This window comes from Drosophila takahashii, chromosome X, assembly GCF_030179915.1.
Source record: "Drosophila takahashii strain IR98-3 E-12201 chromosome X, DtakHiC1v2, whole genome shotgun sequence".
Taxonomy (NCBI): Eukaryota; Metazoa; Arthropoda; class Insecta; order Diptera; family Drosophilidae; genus Drosophila; species Drosophila takahashii.
The window spans coordinates 26,122,620-26,147,871 of NC_091683.1; the positions used below are offsets into that span (position 1 = coordinate 26,122,620).

The 25,252-nt window shown below is 44.4% G+C and overlaps 2 protein-coding genes across 2 annotated transcripts; both read left to right on the forward strand.

The window, feature by feature from the left end:
- Positions 1-997: 997 nt before the first annotated feature.
- Positions 998-4,533, forward strand: LOC138913889 (uncharacterized). The gene is made up of 2 exons (XM_070219044.1): positions 998-1,147; positions 4,063-4,533. Exons 1-2 carry the CDS (start codon positions 998-1,000, stop codon positions 4,531-4,533), a joined length of 621 nt encoding a protein of 206 aa, XP_070075145.1.
- Positions 4,534-10,013: 5,480 nt separating this feature from the next.
- On the forward strand, positions 10,014-15,198 carry LOC123003496 (uncharacterized). Its single transcript, XM_070219045.1, has 4 exons — positions 10,014-10,486; positions 10,849-11,990; positions 12,178-14,307; positions 14,453-15,198. Exons 1-4 carry the CDS (start codon positions 10,014-10,016, stop codon positions 15,196-15,198), a joined length of 4,491 nt encoding a protein of 1,496 aa, XP_070075146.1.
- Positions 15,199-25,252: the final 10,054 nt, after the last annotated feature.

A 25,252-nucleotide genomic window follows, 5' to 3' on the forward strand; every position in this document is an offset into this window, starting at 1 on the left:
GGATAATCCGCTATCTGAGCGAAGTAGCCTGTCCAGTTTCGTCCTCGCTGACCCACAGACACGGTCAGCATGGACGGCGGTCTAAGGTAACACCGAGGTATGTTACTCTCTGCTCGTGCTTAAGTCTATTACCAGCCAAGTAAAGACTGCGGGATCGGCCAGGTCGAAGGGCAAAGGTGGCGTGTTGCGTTTTATCAACGTTTAGCGCAATATTCCAACGAGAGGCCCAACATTCAAACTCGTTCAAAAATGTCTGGACACGCCACGAGGCCGAGGAGGGGGTGCTGCCAGTAGCTAGGAATGCAGTATCATCTGCATAGGTGGCAAGGAGAGTACCACGAACCACTGGGTTTGGGAGATCCGAAGTGTAAATTGTGTACAGAACCGGGCCAAGGACGCTTCCCTGTGGGACACCAGCTCGAATTAGACGTAGTCCAGAAAGATGTCCACGAATGTCAACGGCAAACATCCTATGGTCCAGAAATGACACAATGAGCTTCCAGAGTCCCTCAGGCAGTAGTGGCATTAATTTATAGAATAGACCTTCATGCCAAACCCTGTCAAAAGCCTGTCTGATATCAAGAAAAACAGCCGAGCAATATTTATGACCTTCTAAGTCATCTAGAATGTGGTTTACGACTCTGTGAACCTGTTCGACAGCGAAGTGGCGACTGCGGAAACCAAATTGATGGCTTGGTAGAGCGTCATTAAAGATGTCAATATCCATAAGCCTGTTAAGTACGATCCGCTCAAAAATATTGGAAAACGTGGACAGGAGACTTATTGGCCTGTAGGACTCAGGGGAGCACGGATCTTTGCCCTTTTTGGGGACCATTGTAACTAGAGCACTTTTCCAAGGTGATGGAAAATGGCCAAGGTTGAGTGACGCATTAAAGAGAAGGCAGAGCTGTGCAATGACAGAGTTGGGAAGTGACTTTGCAACTTTACCATCGACCTTATCCATACCAGGAGCTTTTGTTGGGACCAATCGTTTAATATGATCACGAACCTCTTCCTCATCCACTGGTCGCACAACAACAGGAAGACCGAAAGAGAGTCCAAACCTAGAAATTGTGGCTCGAACTTCGAACGGAGTAAATCAGTTTTCCAGATCATCTGCAAATACATCTGCTATTTCAGAATCACTGTGAGCCCGAGTGCCATCGCTTCGTTTAAGAGAAAACCTGTGAAGAGGTTGTCTTTTCAGATTTCGTGTGCATTACCATAATGCAAACCCATGATCCTGGTTGGGATCAATGGCACTAAGATGATTCACGAAAAACTCAGATTTTGCCAATCGAAGGACTTTTCTAAGTTCTGACACGCAGCCCTCCACCTTGCCAAGTCCAGGGTATGCCTTGTCCTCATCCAAACGCGAAGTGTACGGCCTCGTCTGGCCAAGACTCCAATTTCAGGTTTCGAAGAAACCTGAAACCGCCGCCATGTTGTCGGCGGTATAGGTACACTTCTAGCAGGAGGGGCGGCTTGATGGATCTTGTCTACCAAAACCTGAGCAAACGAATCAACGTCATCCGCAGGGACAAGCGGAGGGTTTTCTTCAGTCAAAGCAGTGAGCCTGGCACTGAAACTTATATCCGAGCCCCGAGGTAGAAGCCTAGTTTTGGTGATGACCTGATAGGCAGCCACAGAGAAATATATCAGGAGCGGGATATGATCAGAAGAAAGGCCCGAACATTCAGAGATGGAAAGGTGGCTGCACGGGATACCTCTATACACTGCAAATTCAATGGCAGTCGGAAGATGATTATTAATCCAGGGAAAATGCGTGGGTCCCCCCGTGGCCAGAATCTGCATGGTTGAGCTAGAGACAACAGACATCGAGTGTTTCCACGAGGGCAGGACCGTCTACAACCCCAGAAGCTATGGTGTGCATTTCAATCACCTCCAATAATAAAGCGGCTACCCACAGAGCCGAAAAGGCGCAGATATTCCGCAGCTGGTCACAAGTGACGATGACCAGGAGGATAGTAGACAGCGCTAAACGAAATTCTTCCAAACGACGTGACCAAACTTATAGCAATTGCTTGCAGATGAGGCTCAGTTATTGTGGTGCTCAGGTGATAGTCCAGGGATGATTTAATAATGATAGCAATACCACCACGATTTCTATCATCGGGGTGGTTGGCGCAGTGCACAGCATATCCATGGATTCGAAAGAATGAACGGCTGGCAAAATGAGTCTCCGAGATTAACAAAATATCAATGTTACGTTCCTGGAGGAAGTGCTCCACCTCCAAGGATTTGCTAACTAAATTGTTAGCGTTCCTTATTATTATATTTAATCCGTAGTTAGTCATTGCGGCGCGTTGACTCAATGGCGTGCTTGGACATCACTCTGTAGCATTTGCAGCGTCGTCGTCATGACTGACATCATTTGCTCAAAACGTTCCAGTAGTTTTTCAATTGCCGCCGCTTGGGCATTTACAGCAGCCTCTTGCTGCTTTTGTAAGTTATTAATAAATTCCAAGAGTCTGTCCTGAGCAGGTTGTTCTACCACAGGGGCCTTAGTAGTATTTAAAAAATTAGGCTGACTTAGCGGACTCAATAAATTTTTAAATGAATTTGATGCCGTCGATGGCTGACTTGAGGAAACAGGAGGACGCAAAGGGAACCAAGCATTCTGGCTTGGGATCGGAGCAGCAACCGTTTGCTTTTGAGAACGTTGACGTTCTGGAGTGCTATTAGATTTGTGTTTCTCACACTGTTCTAGATAGGCAGGACAACTGCGGGAGGAAGCACTATGATTTGAGCCACAGTTAATACACTTAAACTGATCCTCTTTCAGAGCTGGGCATTTATCCTTCTCCTTGGTGTCATGGTCGCCAGCGCACCTAGCACATTTAGGTGAAAACATGCAAAAGTTTTTGAATGATTAAACGATTGACATTTAAAAAACATCAAAGGTTATTCGACTTCACATCAACATTAATCATTTCTAGAAGGAAAAACAGAAGAAAGCTATAAATATGTTGAAAATGGAATTTCGTGGCCAAGGTTGGGTGGGCGTATAGGGCCCAGACGAGACCAGAATCTGACCGCGAAATTGTAGAACAGCTTTTTCGTCAACGGTATCATTCTTAGTGTTCGCGCCAGAGCGGCGCCCCCAATCCCGGCCCATTTTCCCTTCAAGCGCCCCTGGAGCCTTGACAGTCGAGACAGCAGTTCTTCCAGATCGCTCGTATCTCGCTCTCTCGCACTGTTAAGTGTCTCCACTCCGCTCTCCAAGCGGCTCTTGGAGCTTCCACTCTGTAGTTTTAAGTTAGTTCTAAATTACCAGTGTAACGAACCGTACGCAATTGAAGTCAATAAAATCGTGGAGTATTATTTTATAAAGTGAAAACGAAAACATTTCGGCCGTCTTAAATTGACTTCTCGGGATCGGTAGCACCAGCACAAACATCCCCAATTGGAAAATCCCGCCCCCCGACATTTCATGATCCATCGACCGGATAATTTCTAGAAGAGGAGACGAAGTTTCAGAAGTTTCAATTTAAGATAAGTACGACCGTTCTTATATCTACGTATTGCTGCCGACCAGCCAGATATTTCCAATTTTTCCAATCCAATTTCGTATATCTGTCTGATCGGCCATTTCCATTTGTGCATACGATCGCCATATTCCGGCTTCTTTTTCGTATTGCTATTTCCATTTTCATACGACCGCCATTTTCCGGCTTCTTTTTCGTATTGCTATTTCCATTTTCATACGACCGCCATTTTCCGGCTTCTTTTTCGTATTGCTATTTCCATTTTCATACGACCGCCATATTCCGGCTTCTTTTTTCGTATTGCTATTTCCATCTTCATACGACCGCCATTTTCCGGCTTTGCTTTTCATAGTTCCCACTTTCCATACATATTTGGGTTCATACGGACATACAATCCAGATGCACACTTTTTAATGTACGTACATACATATGCCTGACCAGCGCAACATATGTACGTAAGCTAACATACACGTACCTCCGCGTTACACCCTGCGAACATTTCTACAGCGACATTTACCATACAGTCCACATTATCTCCACATTATTTTTCGAGGTCAGAGGTCTCGACGCGCTGGTGAGGGAGACGGAGCTTCCAGCTGCAATCGCTAAGCAGTATGGAATAGATGCGAGAAAGGTGAAGATTCGCAGTATCCGCCCTAGCTTTTCTGGTACACAGACGGCCGTGTTCAGCCTGCCAGTTCCTCAAGGAAAAATGGTCACGAGTCACAGGCAGATCAGGATCGGCTGGTCCTTATGCCGGATCCGGGAGTTGGGCGGTCCACCGCGGTGCTTCAAGTGTCTGGAGCTAGGCCACATCGCGATCAGATGCAAGAGCCCTATCGACAGGAGCGGGAACTGCTTCAAGTGCGGTGAGCCGGGCCACATGGCCGCAGGCTGCTCCAAGGAACCGCGGTGCCTCACCTGCGCCACAGCGGGCATAAAGGACACGACGCACCAGACAGGCAGCAAAAAATGCCCTTCCGGTTGCAGTGGTGCCAGCACAACATCGACTTCATGCAACTGATTCAGCTAAACATGAATCACTGCAGGGCTGCCCAGGATCTGCTCATGCAGACAGTTCGAGAGCTGGGCTTGGAGGTGGCAATTTTGAGCGAACCTTACAAGGTCGGAAACGATCGACGATGGGCCGCTGACATAAATGGCACAGCAGCCCTATGGCTTTGCGGCGGAGACGGGCTCGAGATGACCAACATCAGGGCGGGCGATGGGTTCGTCCGAGCAAAAATTGGAGACTTCTGGGTGTACAGCTGCTACCTAGCCCCAAGCGTATCCGTGAAGGACTTCGAACGGATCATGGACGACCTCTGCAGCGACCTCCGAGGGAAAACCAAAGTGGTGGTTGGAGGGGACTTTAATGCCTGGGCCGAGGAGTGGGGTTGCCCATCCACAAACGCCAGGGGACGCGCTGTCACAGACACCGTGGCCTCGCTTGATGTTGTCCTGCTCAACGAGGGCTCCCAGCAAACCTTTAGCAGAGCCAGTGGTGGATCTATAATTGATCTCACGTTCGTGAGCAGCTCCTTAGCCAGCCGAACATCCTGGAGGATCGGCGATGTGTACTCAGCCAGTGATCACGAAGCCATACTTCTGACCATTGGCGTCACAGCGAGCAACAGACTGCCGCCGGCTGTACTCAGGAAGGCCTACCGACAGGACACGTTCAGTACCCAAGCCTTTGCCAGAGCGCTGGAAGGCTTGTCGGTCTCCGATGGGGACACTGCAGACGATGCAGCAAACAAGCTGGCAGCTCGTCTAGAGGAAGCCTGCGATGAAAGCATGGACCAACGAAGGACTTTCCGCAAGGACCATTCGCCTGTGTACTGGTGGACGGAGGAAATCGCGAGGCTGCGGAGGACCTGCCATCGGGCAAGAAGGTTGGTCCAGCGTGCCAGGGGCACACCGAACCTGGAATCCCTCAACGAATCGTACAAGGCTGCGAAGAAGGCACTTAAGCTTTCGATCAGGGACAGCAAGAGGGAATGCTACTGGAAGCTCTGCGACGAACTCGAGAACGACCCTTGGGGAAGAGCGTACAAGATGGTTGTGAAGCGTATGAGTGCTGGCAATAGATCGCCACCAGACCCGTCGGCCCTAGAAGCCATCGTACAAGCGCTTTTTCCAGCGGGACGTAGGCACTCCATTCCCCGCTGCACTAGTGGAATCAGTGACTCCATATGTCCTGTCACGGAGGCTGAACTCCTGGCGACTGCTAGGGTCCTACCCAATAAAAAGGCACCTGGACCGGACTCAGTCCCGAATGGAGCAGTCAAGGCCCTGCTCTCTCTCCAGACGAAGGCGGTAGCAGATTTGTTCAACAAGTGCCTAGTGGAAGGGACCTTTCCCGACCGGTGGAAGCGCCAAAAACTTCTGCTACTCTCGAAGCCGGGAAAGCCAGCGGGAGAACCCTCGTCGTACAGGCCCATCTGTCTGTTGGACACCATCGGGAAGGTCTTCGAGAGGGTCATAGCAGCAAGGCTGAACGCCGCCCTTGAGAGCGCAGGAGGACTTTCTCCCAACCAATATGGGTTCCGAAAGGGAAAATCAACCCTGGATGCGATCGGGAAAGTAACCAGGATTGCGGCTGAAGCCATCGCAGGCGCAAGATGGAAGGGAGGGACGAAGGAGTATTGCCTTTTAGTGACCCTCGACATCCGGAATGCGTTCAACACGGCGGATTGGGGAAGAACGCTGGAGTCACTAAGGTCCTTCAACATCCCCGGGTACTTGCTGAACGTAGTCCACAGCTACCTCAGCAAAAGGCAGCTGTCCGTCGACACCTCATCCGGACCAAGGATCTACGAGGTCACTGCCGGAGTCCCACAGGGTTCGGTGCTCGGGCCTTTGCTGTGGAACACTATGTACGACGGTGTCCTAAAGCTCCCAATGCCGAGCAACACCAGCATAGTCGGCTTCGCCGATGACGTGGCGCTGGTAGTGGTTTCCAAGCATGTGCCAACCATAGTCGCGACTGCCAACAGGGCGATTAAAGCGGTGGAGGCGTGGCTTTCTGTGGCGGGCTTGGAACTGGCAGCACAAAAAACAGAGGCTGTCCTAATCACGAGCAGGAGAGTGGTGGAGACGGCGGAGATCCTGGTCGGTGGGACCACAGTTCAGTCACAGCGTGCCCTGAAGTATCTGGGAGTAATGCTAGACACACGCCTGTCGTTCCGCGAGCACCTCGAGTACGCGAACAAGAAAGCGAGGGAGACGACAAGATCGCTCTGCAGGATCCTGCTGAACACGAGAGGGCCGAAACAGGACAAGAGGATACTCCTCGCGACCGTGGTCAGGTCACAATTGCTGTACGCGGCACCGGTATGGGCGGAGGCCACGGCTAAGGATAGCTACATGCGAGAGGTCAACTCGACATATCGTCTGTGCGCTATCAGAATATCGTGCGCCTTTAGAACCATCTCTGACGATGCGGTTCTAGTCATCGCTGGCCAAGTCCCGCTGGGAGAACTGGTACGGGAATCCAAGGATATCCGCACCACCCTGAGTCTCATCCAGGATGATCCGAGGGCCAAAGCCGAGGCCAGGGCCCGCTCCAGAATGCAGAGCGTCAGCAACTGGCAGAAAGCGTGGGATATCTCGAGCAAAGGACGGTGGACCCACAAGCTCATCCCTTGCATCGAGGCGTGGGTAAATCGCAAGCATGGCCAGGTGGACTATTACCTAACGCAGGCGCTAAGCGGTCACGGCTGCTTCCGGAGCTACCTAAAGCAGTACGGACACGAGACGGAGGATGGGTGCCCGGAGTGCGGTAGCGGGATTGCGGAGGACGCTCAGCACGTCCTGTTTGAGTGCCCCCGGTTCAACCACGAGCGCCAAGTGCTGGAGGAGATAGCCGGGGCAAGAGTCCAACCGGAAACCCTCGTTCCCCTGATGATAGGGAACCAAAGGACGTGGGAGGCAGCAGCAGCATTTGCAGCAAGCGTTCTGCGGACGCTGCGATCGCTGGAGAGGGAAAGGAGAGGAGCAGCGGTTTAGGTGGCCATTTTTCGCGCGAAGCAATGCCTTGCGGCGGTACCGTGCGAAGTCGCCCCTAATCACGCTTAGTCAATATTGTTAGTTTAGATAGTCATTGTTGTTGTTAAATAAAGGAATACAAAAAAAAAAACATTATCTCCAATTTACAAAATATTTAAAATTACAATTTTAAAACACACATCCATACGCCCATACATACACATATATCCACATTATCTCCAATTTACAAAATATTTAAAATTACAATTTTAAAACGCATCCATACGCCCATACATACACATATATCCACATTATCTCCAATTTACAAAATATTTAAAATTACAATTTTAAAACACACATCCATACGCCCATACATACACACATATACATAATCCTAATGCATGCTTATTAATGTACGTACATATCGACATATCCATTTCCACGTATGTACAGAAGGGAAAAGTCACGTAACGTAACGTAAGGCAACGTAAGCACGATACACACGTACGTTCCTTCTCGGTACACCTTACAAACATTTCCAAATCAACATTTAAAATACAGCCCACATCATTTATAATTTCCGAAGATAAAATATACAATATATATACACAAATTAAAAACATATACGGCCCTGTTCTAGTTTTCACTTCCGAAAGTTTCACACGGATTCGAATTTCCCAGACCTGTTCCAAGACTCACTTCCGAAAGAACTGCACGGAATTGAATTTCCCTCTGTTGTTACTCTGTTAACTTCCGAAAAATTCACACGGAAACTTTCCGCCAAGCATATGACAGGCGGATTTAAATTCGGCAGTATACAAATTAATTCTTTAAATATACTCCGCGATAGCTTTATAAGTCAATAATATTTTTATGCTATTCCTTGATGTTTTATGTTCCTAATTGCATCATCGGAATCGAAATTATTTGCATATATGACTTATTAATAATTATTTTGTGGTTGCACCTTAAAACTCGGTAAATTCAAGCTATGACAATTAATGCAAATCCGCCGCCCTTGTTCTAAATTCCGCTCGGATTTGGTAAAAATGGCCTAGAGTTGTCACGGTATGGATATAGGTATGTATTTCGTTGGGACTTTTTCTAAACTTATCCGATAAGGTTCGTGGTTCTTTTATAAGAAAGATAATTTATCCTAATTAACGAAATAAGTGTTTTGGCTCGGAATACCACAATATTTGATGTAAAGTTTGAACGGGGACATTTGATAGGGATTTTGTTTTTCGACTTTGGCATCTCTGTATGCTTTAGCAGTTTGCAACACTATGATTCCCACACTGATTTTTAATACTATTCTGTCGGGAGCCTTTCAAAACTACAAAGGGACCAAAGGGAAATATTATAAAATGTCCCTAACAAGTAAGGGAAATTTAGTACTGTTAACGGGAAATCCGATAATGTTAACAAATTCACTTCCGAGTGAAAACTGGAACAGGCCGGATAATCCTGATGCTGATACACCTATTAATATATGCACAATTATATATATTTTCCACCCAACACAATTAATTATATTATACACAATACCAAAATAACTTGTTTCCGCTGAACACAATTTATTATATATTGCATAAAATTACAAAAAAAAAATAACCTGGTTCCACCGAACCCACCAGCACGATACGCCTGTCCAGAATTTGCATGGTATTTATTTCAGCAGCGCTAATTCGCACACACCGGCGGCTCACATCCATTAAAATAAAAATAAATAAATATTTTTTGTGACCAAGCCGTGACGGTGCGCGATATATATATTTTCCCATTCCTACCGCTCATTTTCGCAGCACAGCAACCGACTGCAAATATCTTGCAGAATATTTTTTTCCACACCAACGATATTTTCCTCGCACGTTAAAATAGTTGTTTCGAAAACCTTGAAATTTTTATTGGTGTTCCGTTTCCACATATTCCAAAGTAGACCACGGAGCTGCAACGCTAGGAAACAAAAGCGGACCGCTTGCAATCTATACCGAGGAAAATAAGAAGCCACTGCGATATATTAACATTTTTGTTTTTTTTTAAAACAAAATTGAACTAATTCCGTAATATTTTTTATCGCGTCGATCCACTATTGTTGACATTCAGCTATTAGATTTTTTGAAATTTTGGGGCCGTATTTTCCGAAAGTTATCCATTTTTTCGTCGGTCCTTTTCTTTGCCAATCAATCCCGGTGATCCGCAACAGCGTGACCACATTCCAGGACGGACCTTTCTGGAATGCCAGGAGACAAAACTAAGTTGTCAGTTCCGTCTGCAAATAAAACGCGATCGCTATCCGCATCACCACGCGCGCGCACCTCAAGCCCAGTAGCCCCAAATCCAATATCAAAGGCAAAGAGCGAAACTTCAGTAGCCAGCCAAGCAGGCGACAAGAAGTTGTCTGTTCCTACAATCCATCCGAAACGATTGTCTCTAAGTCCGCTCACGCCTAAAGTTAGGTCGCAAATCCAGACCAAGTCCGTAAAGTCGCTAGCAACTCGTTCTCAGGCAAAAATGAGTAACGAAATTGCAGTTGCAGCCCTCGCGCGGTTTATCACGGTGTCCGACCGTATGAGCCATTTCAGAGCGACTATAGAAACTCCAGGAGCTGCCGCTCCGTCCGTCCACACCTGCAAAGTCCGAAAAGAACAAGTCCGTTCACTCTGGGACAAAGCCGAGAAGGAATTTGAAGCTTGTCTAGACACGATTTCCAGCCTTACGACTGACGAGGCGTCGGATATTTTGGCGACTCTACACAGAAAATATGAATATTGCTATTCGGTGTACGAGGAGCTATCGGTTCAGCTCAGCGAGTTAATTGACCGAGCCAGTTCACAGCAGCCGTTGTCGAGCACCGACAATCAGTCCGCGTACATTCCGTCTGGGTGCCGGTTGCCTCCATGTGATACAGAAGTATTTGAGGGAGACTATCTCAAATGGCCAACATTCAGGGACCTTTTCACTGCCGTCTACGTCAACAACACACGGTTGACGCCGGTCGAGAAGTTATTCCATCTCAACGCGAAAACGAGCAGTGAGGCAAAGGCAATTGTTGCCAAGTCCCCGCTCACTAATGATGGTTTCGCTTCCGCTTGGGAGGCGCTTCGAGACCGTTTCGAAAACAAAAGACTTTTAGTGAACAGTCAGCTCAAGCTCCTATTTAAGTTCCGTTAATGCCGAAACTGGCCACTCCATAAAAGAGCTTCAGAGCACCATCCAAGGGTGCCTGACAGCATTAGCCCACTCCAAAATATCAACCGAAAATTGGGATTGCTTGCTGGTCTACCTGTGCGCCAGTAAGTTGCCCAGATTGACCCTTTCCTTGTGGGAACAATCCCTTACATCAAAGTCTGATGTTCCTATGGGATGAGATGAACGCGTTCCTTAGCGATAGGTATAGAACCTTAGAAGCCATTGAGGACATGAAGCAGAGTCTTGGTGGTCCGTCAACTTCCAAAAATTCCCAAGTTACGAAGAAGCTTAACTCCTTTGAAGCCAAAGTGAGTGTCAAACCAAAGAGTTGCGATTTGTGCTCTAAGGAGACTCACCCAGTGCGGTTGTGCCCTCGCTTCATTCAGATGGCAGTAGAGGCGCGGGAAAACTACATAAAAAAGAAGCAGTTATGCTTGAATTGCTTCGCGAGAGGCCATCAGCTCCGGGATTGTTCCAGTACGCACAGCTGCTTTGTATGCCGAGGGAGACATCACACGCTTTTGCATCGAGGCAACCCATTTTCCAACAATCCAAGTTCCTCTGGACATGCGAGACCTAGATCCGATCCTCCGTCGGGAGGCTCAGACATTCCGGATGAACACTCAAATGTACAAGTCTGTTTTGCCTCGGGCTCAAAGGCAGTTCTGTTGGGCACGGCAATGATTGATATTTGCCACCTCGGCACCCACTTCCGAGCACGCGCTTTGATCGACTCGGGATCTGAAGCGACGTTCATAACGGAGCGTCTTTTCAAGTTGGTCAATCTGCCGTTCCGCCCCATTCAAGCTAAAGTGTCTGGTTTAAATCAGACCGTTTCTGCCCAGTCAACAAGGCTTTGCCATTTCGCCATTCGTTCTCCTACTAAGCCGGGCCTGCAGTTAGACACCGCAGCGTATGTTCTGCCAGAACTAGCAGGCAGATTACCCTCACATTCCATTCCACAAGATATCCTGAGAGATTTGCCAAACCTTCAATGGGCAGATCCCACATTTCTCCAGAGTTCCCAGATAGACGTTCTTATCGGAGCTGATATTCTTCCATCCGTGCTGCTGAGTGGCACAAAGACCAACATCTGCGGATCTCTTTTTGGGCAAGAGACCATCTTCGGGTGGGTGCTCACTGGTCCAGTGTCCATGTCCACGAGCAACCGAGTCTCAGCCTTTACGACTCAAATTACAAAAACAAGTGAGGCATCCTTAGACAAACTTCTTACGAAGTTTTGGGAGGTGGAAGATCTACCATCAAAAATGGTAAAAGAGTCCGATTCCGTCTGCGAAAGTAATTTTCTACGAACCACAACTAGAGACGCGAGCGGGAAGTACGTAGTGACGTTACCGTTCTGCGACCCCGATCATTGTGGATCAGAGTTGGGTTACTCAAGGTCTATAGCACTTGCTCAGTTTACGAAGGGACACTCCATTAAATGACCAGTACAACTCCGTGATTCAAGAATATTTGGATTTAGGCCATATGAGAGAGGTTTCGCCCACTCACAATTCTCCAAACTACTACCTCCCACACCATGCGGTTATAAAACCCGAAAGCACGACCACGAAACTCCGGGTGGTATTCAACGCTTCCAGCCCGTCAGCAAATGGGACTAGCTTGAACGATGTGCTTCATGCCGGTCCAGTCCTCCAATCTGACTTAACAATTCAGATTTTAAAGTGGCGCTATTTCAAGTATGTTTTTAGTGCAGACATCACGAAAATGTATAGGCAGATCTGGGTCGATCCAAAGCACACGCCCTTTCAAAGGATTCTTTTCCGAAACAAGGAAGGTGACATTCGAGATTACGAGCTGAAAACCGTAACATTCGGTGTCAATTGCGCGCCCTATCTCGCCATCCGAGTGCTGAAACAGCTGGCTGATGACGTCGTTCAGCAGTTTCCAAAAGCCAGTCATATAATCCGCAACTTCATGTATGTTGATGACGTTTTAGCAGGATCGAATTCTCAACAAGAAGCTCAACTTGCCATCCAGGAGTTAGTAACCGCTTTGAATTCGGCCGGTTTTCCGCTTAGAAAGTGGACTTCCAACCACAAGGGGGTTTTAAAGGACATCCCAAATGAGCATCTTCTCCATTCTGAGTTCCTAAATATTGATGCCGAAAGCACAGCCAAAACCCTCGGCATTCGTTGGAGAGCAACCACCGACGAGTTCTACTTCGTGCCCCCAGAAATATCCGTCAAGTCCTCCTATACTAAAAGAGAAGTTCTCTCCCAGATCGCAAAGCTATTCGATCCCGCTGGATGGCTTGCACCGTTCATCGTCCGGGCCAAAACTTTTATGCAGGAGATCTGGCTGCAAGAGTTAGGCTGGGATGACAACCTTCCCGACGAAATGAGCCATAGATGGCAAGTGTTCCTGCAAAGTTATTCCGACCTCGATCAAATCCGTATTCCGAGATGGGTCGGTTACCAGCCCCAGGTAAAAATCGAGCTTCACGGGTTCTGTGACGCTTCCCAAAAAGCCTATGGGGCGGCGCTGTATGTCAGGGTTGAAGTCGGTCAGCAGATATTGACTAATCTGGCCCGGGTTGCCCCTGTGAAAACTGTATCTCTCCCCCGACTCGAGCTATGTGGTGCCCTATTGCTGGCAGATATGGCATCTACCATCCTTCCAAATATGCTGTCAAAAAGCTCTGCGATTTTCTGCTGGACAGATTCTACCATTGTCCTGGCATGGTTAAAGAAACCAGCCTGCTCCTGGACCACATTCGTAGCCAACCGCGTAACCAAAATAGCTCAAGCTACAAAGATTGAGAATTGGTCACATGTGCGGTCAGAACACAATCCTGCCGACCTAGCTAGTCGCGGCGTGTCCCTGCAAGAGCTGGGCGATAGCAACCTCTGGTGGCATGGGCCCCAGTGGTTTCAATTGCCCAAACTTCAATGGCCAGAAACTTCGGATCCACACCCAGTCACGGAATTAGAGCAGCGCGCGGTGAAGGTTCATTTCGTAAAGCTCCCCGCTGATGATTTCCTTGACCGTTTTTCCAGACTAGACAAGGCTTTACGAGTCCTAGCTTACGTCCAAAGGTTCCTAAATCGCTGTCGTAAGGCTCCGGTAAGTCCGGATAAGCAGCTCAGTAATCGGGAGATCCGGGAGGCTGAGAGGACCTACATAATACTTGCCCAGCGTGAAGAGTACGCGCTCGAGCTTCGATTGTTACGAAGCAAAAGATCCATACCCGCATCAAGCCCAATTGCTAATTTGTTTCCATTTATAGACCAACAGGGACTCTTAAGAGCATGTGGCCGCTTAACTGCCTCCAAGGTCCTGCAGTATGACGAGCGCCATCCTGTATTACTCCCGTACAGCTGTCGGTTATCTCGTCTTCTTGTCCAATTCACGCACCAGATTACGCTTCATGGCGGCAACCAATTGATAGTGCGCCTGATGCGATCCAAATATTGGATTCCTAAAGTCAAGAATCTGGTAAAGGGCGTGGTGAATTCATGCAATATGTGCACCATTTATAAGAAAAGACTGCAAACCCAATTGATGGGCGATTTTCCGACTGATCGAGCCTCTTTTTCCAGGCCATTTACTTACACCGGCGTCGATTACGCCGGTAAAACTATACAGGGAGGTAAAAAACTATACAGGGAGAGCTTGTCTCATCACTAAGGGATATGTTTGTGTGTTTGTGTGCTTTTCTACAAAGGCCATCCATTTGGAACCCACCTCCGACCTTACAACTGAGAAGTTTCAAGCAGCGTTTGCGCGTTTTGTAGCTAGAAGAGGTTGTCCTCAGCGGGTCCATTCCGACAACGGCAAAACCTTTGTTGGCGCCTCAAGTCTTATTTCCCGTGACTTTACGCAAGCACTAAAGGAGTCAGTGACCAATGCGTATAGCCATCAGGGACTCGTGTGGCGTTTCATACCCCCAGGAGCTCCTCATATGGGAGGCCTGTGGGAGGCAGGAGTAAAGAGTTTTAAAACGCTGTTTAACAAATCCACGTCCGCTCGCAAGTATACATTCGAAGAGCTTTCCACGCTTCTGGCAAAGATTGAAGCCTGCCTTAATTCCAGACCACTCTCTCCAATGTCAGAGGACCCGACAGACTTGCTGGCACTGACGCCAGGCCATTTTCTGATCGGGGGACCGTTGCTTTCCACGGCGGAGCCTGCAATTAAAGGCGAAGCCCAGTCAATCATAAATCGATGGCAACATCTCAAGGCCCAGCATCAACAATTTAGTTCGCGATGGAAAGAAGAGTATCTAAAGGAACTCCACAAGCGCAACAAGTGGTTGAGTCCATCCAGAAATCTGCAAGTCGACGATATGGTAGTCATCAAGGACGATAATTTGCCATCAAATGACTGGCGGCTCGGCAGGATCGTAGCTGCTATCCCAGGAGCTGATACTAGAGTACGCGTCGTAGATATTCTTACTTCTCGTGGAACCATCCAACGTCCGGTCCACAAACTAGTACTTCTTCCTATGGAAGACAAGGCAATCTCCGCACTTCCGCAATAATAACTTCTGTCCTCATTCTAGTACTTCTTCCTATGGAGGCCAAGGCAACCTCCGCTTTCCAAAAATAGTGCCTTCTGTCCTTATTTTTCAAAATCCGTTCACAAATTGATACTAAATTTGCTTATCATTTTTTATTAAAGCATCAAAACCATGGCTCCACGTCCTCGCAGCGCCCAAACCTTGGACGACAGACGTTCACGAGGTACTCGATCCTACCGCTGCCGAGTCTGTCGGGGAATCCATCCTCTACGGAAGTGCACCCGCTTCCTTAGGCTCAGCACGGAGAAGCGGCTCCGTGCCGTCCTCATCAATAAATATTGTGCGAATTGCCTGGCCCATCAACACTCAGGGGGGCAATGTCGCAGTGGCGACACGTGCAAAAAGTGCGGGCAGAATCATCACACGCTGCTGCACCTGCACGAGATGTCCGGGACTACTCGGCAACCGCCCATCCAGCAGCGTCGTCAATCGCCATCCCCGCCACGTCGCCAATCGCCGTCCTCGCAACATCGCGGATCGACCACTCGGCTGTCAAGGGCAGTCTCGCGGTCTCCATCGCCAGCGGCACGGGAAGCACGGACACCGGTCCGACGTCCAGCGTCAGCAGCAACTCCATCAGTGGCGGCTCTCCTGCAGCATCAGAGCCCCCACATTCTTCCGACGGCCATCGTGTTGCTGGAGTCTGGGGCCACCACCTTCGAGACGGCTGCGTTAATCGACCCTTGCACGCCCGTCAGCACCATCGACAGCTCCCTGGCAACTGCGTTCAAGTTGCCCACGACGACAGTGAGAGGCGAAGAAGTTTGCTCGACGACAACCCGGTCAAGGACGGGCGATTTCCAGATCGACGTGCTGCTGAAGATCAGTCAGAGTCTACGAATCCGCACCCCTATCCGCGCGCTAAGCGATTCTATGCGAGCCCAATTTGATGATATCCGTCTGGCCGATGAGCAGTTCCATCGCCCAGCGACAGTCTCGCTGGTGTTGGGCTCGGACGTATACCCCGACGTAATCAGGCCCGGGTTCCTAAATATACGAGGCACGGTCTTTGGATGGGTCGTGTCTGGAGCATGCAGACACGCCTAAGGATTAATCCTTTGCTACGTTCGCCCTCGCAAGGGGGGGGAGAATGTTCGCGCCAGAGCGGCGCCCCCAATCCCGGCCCATTTTCCCTTCAAGCGCCCCTGGAGCCTTGACAGTCGAGACAGCAGTTCTTCCAGATCGCTCGTATCTCGCTCTCTCGCACTGTTAAGTGTCTCCACTCCGCTCTCCAAGCGGCTCTTGGAGCTTCCACTCTGTAGTTTTAAGTTAGTTCTAATTTACCAGTGTAACGAACCGTACGCAATTGAAGTCAATAAATTCGTGGAGTATTATTTTATAAAGTGAAAACGAAAACATTTCGGCCGTCTTAAATTGACTTCTCGGGATCGGTAGCACCAGCACAAACATCCCCAATTGGAAAATCCCGCCCCCCGACATTTCACTTAGTAACGAACAAGAAAGAGATTTAAATCCTAGAGGTCATGAAACCCTATTGGAAAACGATGATACTGGATTTCAGCGTTTTGCTACGGCCCTGGAGAAGTCCGCATTCCAAACAATTTAACACTTGTCGACGACGCAAAAGAACTTTTCCTTCCCAACTATTTTTTGCGGCGAAATATTCAAACTCGCTTTTACTACCGTCGTTACGCAGTAGTACCCAAAGTCCTTTACATGTACAAGTTTTATGAAATGCAGCTTATCCAAAGTTCTATTTCCATTGCCCTACGAATAAAATCAGGTACCGTAACTGCTGCTAATGTGAGAGATAATTCATTTGTTGACAGTCTTGTACAACATAATGATGGATTTCACATTTTAAAAGGCCTCCGTTCAGCTCCAGCCCACTGGGAAGCTTAAAAAAGAAAGTTATAGCCAGGATTAGACAATTTGGGTTGCCCACATTCTTCATAACCCTCCGTGCTGCTGAATCTAAATGGAACGAACTGCTAGTTATTTTGTCTCTTTTATTGGATAACATAGACATTAGTGAGGATGAGGCGGCAGCTCTATCTAGCGCCGAAAAAGCTAGATTAATCCGATCAGACCCAGTAACTTGCTTCCAGTACTTTGACTACAGGTTCCGACAACTAATGAAATTATTCAAAAGCTCAGAGATATTTGGTGAGTTCAGACTGGTCCATTATTATTGGAGGATCGAGTTCCAGCACAGAGGATCGACGCACTCTCATGGCATGTACTGGTTTTCTGGTGCCCCAAAAGCTAGAAGGACCCGATAACGCCGAAGAGGTCGCCCGCTTTATTGATCGTTTTACTACTGCCAGCGGAGACGATCCTGAATTGCAAGAAGTAATTCAATATCAGCGCCCTAAGCATATGTTTAAAGATTAAGGGAACTATTATGTTTAAGGGAACTATGAGGCCAACAATTCTGCCGTTTTAATATGCCATACCCACAAATGCCTGAAACTCTGGTTTTGTATCCATTTAAAAAAAAACGAAACCAACGTTGAAGAACATAAATAAACATTTAAAAAAGTTAAAGAGCTTTTAAAGTCTGTTTCAGAAGAAGAATCGGCTGTGTTTAATAATTTTGAATATTTCCTCAGCCATCTTGAAATTTCCAGGGACCGAAAATAATGATTATTTTTTTTGAGTAAAAAATAAAAATCTCCATTTAATGATTATTTTGTAAACGAACAAAATATCGGTCAGAAATAATGATTATTTTGTGAGCGATATTATTTCGCTTAAAATATCACTCAAAGTGTGATTGTAGCCGTCTTACGCAGAATTTTACAATTATTTAAATGTGCACTTGTAGGTAGAACCACAAAGCACATATCCATCTAAGAAAAAAATACATTTTCTTTGTATAAACCGCAAAAAAAGCGGGTGACTTTTGTATAAAATAAATTTTTCTGTGGGAATCGAACTCGTGCTTACAGCACGGGGGACCAACACACTAACACCCAGCCACCATGTCGGGTTGGGTCTGTGTGGAATAGTTCATAACATCTTGTTAAGTCGTTTTGCTAATATATAAATGACATAAAGTCCTAAGGTTGCTACAACTTTTTGTATTTATGCATACCTCTTGTAAACTAATAACCGCGTTTTTAAAAGTTTATACAAAGAAAACACCTTATTTTATTAACTCAATATGTGCTTCGTGGTTCTACCTAAAAGCACAAATTTAAATCTTTCTAAAATTCCGTACAGAACGGCTGCAATCGCACTTTGAGTGATATTTTTAAGCGAAATAATATCGCTCACATAATAATCATCAATCAATAATCAATTTTTATTTTATTATAATGATTACGGTCCCTGGAAATTTCATATGAGGATTACAAGTTCGTCATTCGGTCTAGCATAAAAAAGCCCCAAGTATTTCTTCGACGCCAGTTTTCTGATAGGTTACTGAATCCCTATAATATAAATATTTTAGGTTTGCATATTCAATTTATAAAAGATGCTTACGCCTGTTGTAGCTATATTATTAACTACATAAACAAATCAAACCGTGGTGTGTCACAACTGCTTCGAGAAGCAATGACAGAAATGACCCATGGAAATATTTTCGTCAAATACTTATTAACGCTACAGAAATTTCTGCCAAAGAAGCAGCTTACAACATTTTAGGGCTATACATGTCTAAGGCTAGTGAAGGAAATATTTTTATCAACACTTGCCATCCAGATAAAAGGGTGCGGATAGTGCGATCTAACAGAGAATTAGAACAGCTTCCCGAAAACTCAACAGATATTTTTGAGCGAAATTTCTTTTATCGATACGTGCAAAGGCATGAACAACTAGAGTCGTTATGTCTTGCGGAATTTGCGGCTTGATTCAAATTCTCCAAGCCAAATGTACGATCGAAATAGTCAAACGAAGAATATGACGACTTTGATGCAGGCGAAGAAAATAAAGTTTCTTATCAAAGTTACCAAATGCTGGATGGGATTGGAAGTGTCAAAAGACGTAACCATGCCCAAATTCTTAGGTGGGTTCGCCGGCATTGGCATTAGCCGTACCCGACGTCGGACAAAACTTAACAGTACTCCAAGATGGCAATGCTGCAAATAATCCAGAAGATGGCGAACTTCTTCTTATTAGACTTCCCCCAATGCTCGCTTACCGGTCTCTCAACTTTCAACAACGCCAGTATTACGCTCACATAATGCACAATGTTGCAGCCAAAAAAACATTTTATGAATAGGAGTGGGAAAAAACAGATTGATTTCTACAATATTTCAGTCTATAACTTGGCGGGCAAATAAACTCCCTGGGGCAACAGATTCTGCAAAGGTGTTACTTTGTGCTCTTACTGGAAAAGCAGCTTTTGGAACTGGGGGACTAACGCTTCATTCAGTTTTCTCCCTTCCTGTTAATCAATCATCTGGTCCCTTAAGACTCTTAAGCAATGACACTTTAAATACAATGCATTGCAAGTTGATTGATATCCAATTAATTATTATATATGAGATGTCCATGGTCGGGTCGAAAGTGCTTGGATTTTTAGATCCAGCTTAGCCCGGTTGGAGATCATTAGATATTCGCAGGGGATGCATCCAATCCCTATAATGTTCTGGCAGGAGCAAGCCTTTGAAATAATTTTAAGTTTTTAGAGCTAACGGAAATAATGCGGCAACGTGACGACTCCGCTTTTGCTTTGGCTTTGAATAATATGTCTGAAGCCAACATGTCAGATGCAGATATTGAGCTTTTCAGGACAAGACTTCTTCCAGTAACCGATGTTCCTGACGACGCAATTCATTTATTCGGTTCTAATGCTGAGGTAAACGATTATAACTCCCTTAAGCTTGCCCAAATTAGGACTGAAGAATTTGTGTCAACTGCAGTAGATACAGTTAAAGCAGCTAATATGTCTGAAATAAGTCGAGAATCAACTCTTAGACGTGCCCAAAGCATGAAGACCTTTTAAACTCAGGGTCTACCATATATTTTACACCTGAAGACAACAGCAAAATACATGGTTAACGTCAATATTGACAGAAATGACGGCCTTGTAAATGGGGCAACTGGTCAATTAAGGGGGGAGATACATATAGAACTGCAAATTTGTCAAGTTTTTCATGATTTTTTTTAAACAATAAGGGTTTGTGCTGGAAGTTTGCAACTTGGCATGTTGATTACATAGTTCTTATATAATTTAAACCAATTTTATTTTTTCTTGTATCTTTTAAAATGGCGGCCGTGGGAATTTTTTTGTCAGGCCTTTTTTAAAAAAAGTAGGCCAGCTGCGGATCGTCTACAGTTCGCTGTGTAGATCCGATTTTTGTGAAACCAAATTTATTTTGTTGAGAAATAATGTAGAAACTGTCTGAACCTAATTTACATAGAATATCTCAAAAACTCTGGTTGGGGCACTCTTTTAAAGTCAAAAATAAATTTTTTTCTTATTTTTCTTGTTGTTTTTGCTTTTGAAAAAATACTTCAACGTACAAATTTCTACATAAAGTAGGTTCAGACAGTGGGCAATTTCATTACAAACATTTCCGCAAAAGCAGCACGATGATCGAAGCATTACTTTTTGAGATACACGATCCGCAGCTGAGAAAAACATGGTTTCGAGAAAAACGCATTTAAAGTAATGAAACATATCTACTGCACAAGAAAGATGGGTGCCGTCATACTGGAATAAGTTCCAAAATAGTTCGAACTTCTTCGTGAAACTTTCATGACACATTCCTAAAGAGTTATACTACCAATTTAAATAATAAAAAAAATTGATTTTTTTTTGTTTTCTATATGGGCACTTCCAAAATGTCGCTCGGGACATTTGCACACCTTTAAAGTTGAAAAAAAATTGTAAAACAATGGATTTTAATTTTAATTATGGGCTTTTCTTTTCACTCTTCCCAAGCTCTATTTTTGGTAAAAATCTTGATTTTGTACCACTTTTAGTTTTTAAGATATCGGTAAAAAACTGCCGTATTCGCTCGGGACAAAAATAGAAGTGGATTTCGGGGAAGTTCATACAACACCAGAAATTAGCAAACTCTGATGGAATATTTGAATGCGATTTTTTTTAGAATGTTGTTCAAACATGTCGCTATGAAATGCTTTTGGTTTTACTCAAAAATTCTTTTGCCGTTTTTTTTTTATGCAGTTTCAACCACATTCGCTCGGGACATGTCGCTCGGGACATTTTTTCCGACTGTTTTGTAAAGCGGATTTCTTTACCTCTATCTCTCAATTGTTGGATGTTTTGCTTTTAACTTAATAGTTTAGCATGTGAATGAAGCATTCAGTACAGAAAAATGTCACATATTAGCATTCCTATAGGATAAATTTACAACAAAAGACAGGTCCAAAAAATAACAAAAAAATAGCCAAAAACTGATTTTTGCGTATATTGGTGGGGTTTGTCATAAAAATAATCAAACTATACTCCAAATTTGTAGTTAAGCTCAGTATACAACTAATTAGAAACTAATATCGGGGCAAAATCATGTGGAAATATGTTTTATTCAAGTTTCAAGGTTTTTGGCTTGGTGGACTTTTTTTTGGAAGTGCCCATATGTATCTCCCCCCTTAAGGCGAAGCATTCCTCTATTGATCGAAAACAATTTCCAGTTGTTCCTGCTGAGGCTATTACCATCCATAAGAGTCAAGGAGCAACCTACAGCAAAGTCGCAGTGCATCTTAAAAGAGGCATTAGGAGTCCCGGATTTCCTATTGCAAGATTTCGAAATGAAATTAAATCTGACGTCGAAAAGGAACATCTAAATGCCTATAACCTCTTTACAACCAATGGTTCTCCTACAACGAAACAAATAACACAAATTGATTGGATATTTTCAAATTCTCGAATCCCACAAGCTCTTGCCATAACTTATAAGACCCCATATAGCCACTACGATGGAATTTTTTTTAAGTATAGCTTGTAAGTAGGTATTTTAATTAAAAAAAAAAAATTTTAAATTGCAATAAATGAATAGGTTAAAAAAAATAATAAATTGCGTATAGTCTATTGTATATATGTATTTTATGGTATTCCTAATTCATTAATTTATTTTTATCTATCTACGTAGTTCTAAATAAATAAATAAAAAATAATAATAAATGATAATAATATCCCCCTCGTGGATTGTGAACTTGTCGTGGTGTGGGGGCTGAGTACGTGTTTTTTTTTAATTTCTTTGAAGCTAGCAACAATCCTTACAAATTAAACATGGTGCTACTAACATTAACTATTTATTATAACTGCAAGGGTATATAAACTTCGGCTTGCCGAAGTTAACTTCCTTTCTTGTTTTTGCTTTGATTTCAGCAACGAATGTTGAAAATGATGGTTGGTCGCACGACTAGTGCATTTGACCAGATACTATGTCTTGTTTTCTAACAAACTGAACAATTTCAAAAAACTTAACCGGTGTTAAAAGGCAGTTGCCTTGGCATTTCTGGATGCCTTGAACACGGCTTCTTTTACGACCTCATCGGTATTTACTGGCAGTCGAGATACTTGGTCTTTGGCAGAGACTGAATGTTTCGTTCCATGTGATTCGTTATCCTTTGAGTGAGCTACCTTATTTTCACGACCATCGGCCGTAGATTCAGCTCGAAAATAATATACATCTTTGCTCATTGGAGCTCCGACATTGCAACCGTCGTACCGAAACTAATAGAATTCGGAAAAGAAACAGTAAGTGGAACAGCCGACCTGCCAATAGCGTGGCAAGGCCGGCAAAAGCTACAGAACGCAGAGAAAAACCCAAAAAATGATGAAAAAATCAAATTTTTATACAATTTTTATGAAACACGGGATCTCCGAAATAAAAACCTTGGAATTTTGTGACGAATTTAATCGTAAAAAATTATCTCTTAAAACATAAATAATTAAAATATTACATTTAAGTTATAAAGTAATACCATTGAAGGAAAAACAGAAGAAAGCTATAAATATGTTGAAAATGGAATTTCGTGGCCAAGGTTGGGTGGGCGTATAGGGCCCAGACGAGACCAGAATCTGACCGCGAAGTTGTAGAACAGCTTTTTCGTCAACGATATCATTCTTAGTAACCAACAAGAAAGAGATTTAAATCCTAGAGGTCATGAAACCCTATTGGAAAACGATGATACTGGATTTCAGCGTTTTGCTACGGCCCTGGAGAAGTCCGCATTCCAAACAATTTAACACTTGTCGACGACGCAAAAGAACTTTTCCTTCCCAACTATTTTTTGCGGCGAAATATTCAAACTCGCTTTTACTACCGTCGTTACGCAGTAGTACCCAAAGTCCTTTACATGTACAAGTTTTATGAAATGCAGCTTATCCAAAGTTATATTTCCATTGCCCTACGAATAAAATCAGGTACCGTAACTGCTGCTAATGTGAGGGATAATTCATTTGTTGACAGTCTTGTACAACATAATGATGGATTTCACATTTTAAAAGGCCTCCGTTCAGCTCCAGCCCACTGGGAAGCCTAAAAAAGAAAGTTATAGCCAGGATTAGACAATTTGGGTTGCCCACATTCTTCATAACCCTCCGTGCTGCTGAATCTAAATGGAACGAACTGCTAGTTATTTTGTCTCTTTTATTGGATAACATAGACATTAGTGAGGATGAGGCGGCAGCTCTATCTAGCGCCGAAAAAGCTAGATTAATCCGATCAGACCCAGTAACTTGCTTCCAGTACTTTGACTACAGGTTCCGACAACTAATGAAATTATTCAAAAGCTCAGAGATATTTGGTGAGTTCAGACTGGTCCATTATTATTGGAGGATCGAGTTCCAGCACAGAGGATCGACGCACTCTCATGGCATGTACTGGTTTTCTGGTGCCCCAAAGCTAGAAGGACCCGATAACGCCGAAGAGGTCGCCCGCTTTATTGATCGTTTTACTACTGCCAGCGGAGACGATCCTGAATTGCAAGAAGTAATTCAATATCAGCGCCCTAAGCATATGTTTAAAGATTAAGGGAACTATTATGTTTAAGGGAACTATGAGGCCAACAATTCTGCCGTTTTAATATGCCATACCCACAAATGCCTGAAACTCTGGTTTTGTATCCATTTAAAAAAAAACGAAACCAACGTTGAAGAACATAAAGAAACATTTAAAAAAGTAAAAGAGCTTTTAAAGTCTGTTTCAGAAGAAGAATCGGCTGTGTTTAATAATTTTGAATATTTCCTCAGCCATCTTGAAATTTCCAGGGACCGAAAATAATGATTATTTTTTTTGAGTAAAAAATAAAAATCTCCATTTAATGATTATTTTGTAAACGAACAAAATATCGGTCAGAAATAATGATTATTTTGTGAGCGATATTATTTCGCTTAAAATATCACTCAAAGTGTGATTGTAGCCGTCTTACGCAGAATTTTACAATTATTTAAATGTGCACTTGTAGGTAGAACCACAAAGCACATATCCATCTAAGAAAAAAATACATTTTCTTTGTATAAACCGCAAAAAAAGCGGGTGACTTTTGTATAAAATAAATTTTTCTGTGGGAATCGAACTCGTGCTTACAGCACGGGGGACCAACACACTAACACCCAGCCACCATGTCGGGTTGGGTCTGTGTGGAATAGTTCATAACATCTTGTTAAGTCGTTTTGCTAATATATAAATGACATAAAGTCCTAAGGTTGCTACAACTTTTTGTATTTATGCATACCTCTTGTAAACAAATAACCGCGTTTTTAAAAGTTTATACAAAGAAAACACCTTATTTTATTAACTCAATATGTGCTTCGTGGTTCTACCTACAAGCACAAATTTAAATCTTTCTAAAATTCCGTACAGAACGGCTGCAATCGCACTTTGAGTGATATTTTTAAGCGAAATAATATCGCTCACATAATAATCATTATTTCTGAGCGATATTTTTTTTCGCTTACTAATAATCTTTAAAGGGTAATTTTTATTTTTTCACTTATAATGATTACGGTCCCTGGAAATTTCATATGAGGATTACAAGTTCGTCATTCGGTCTAGCATAAAAAGCCCCAAGTATTTCTTCGACGCCAGTTTTCTGATAGGTTAGTGAATCCCTATAATATAAATATTTTAGG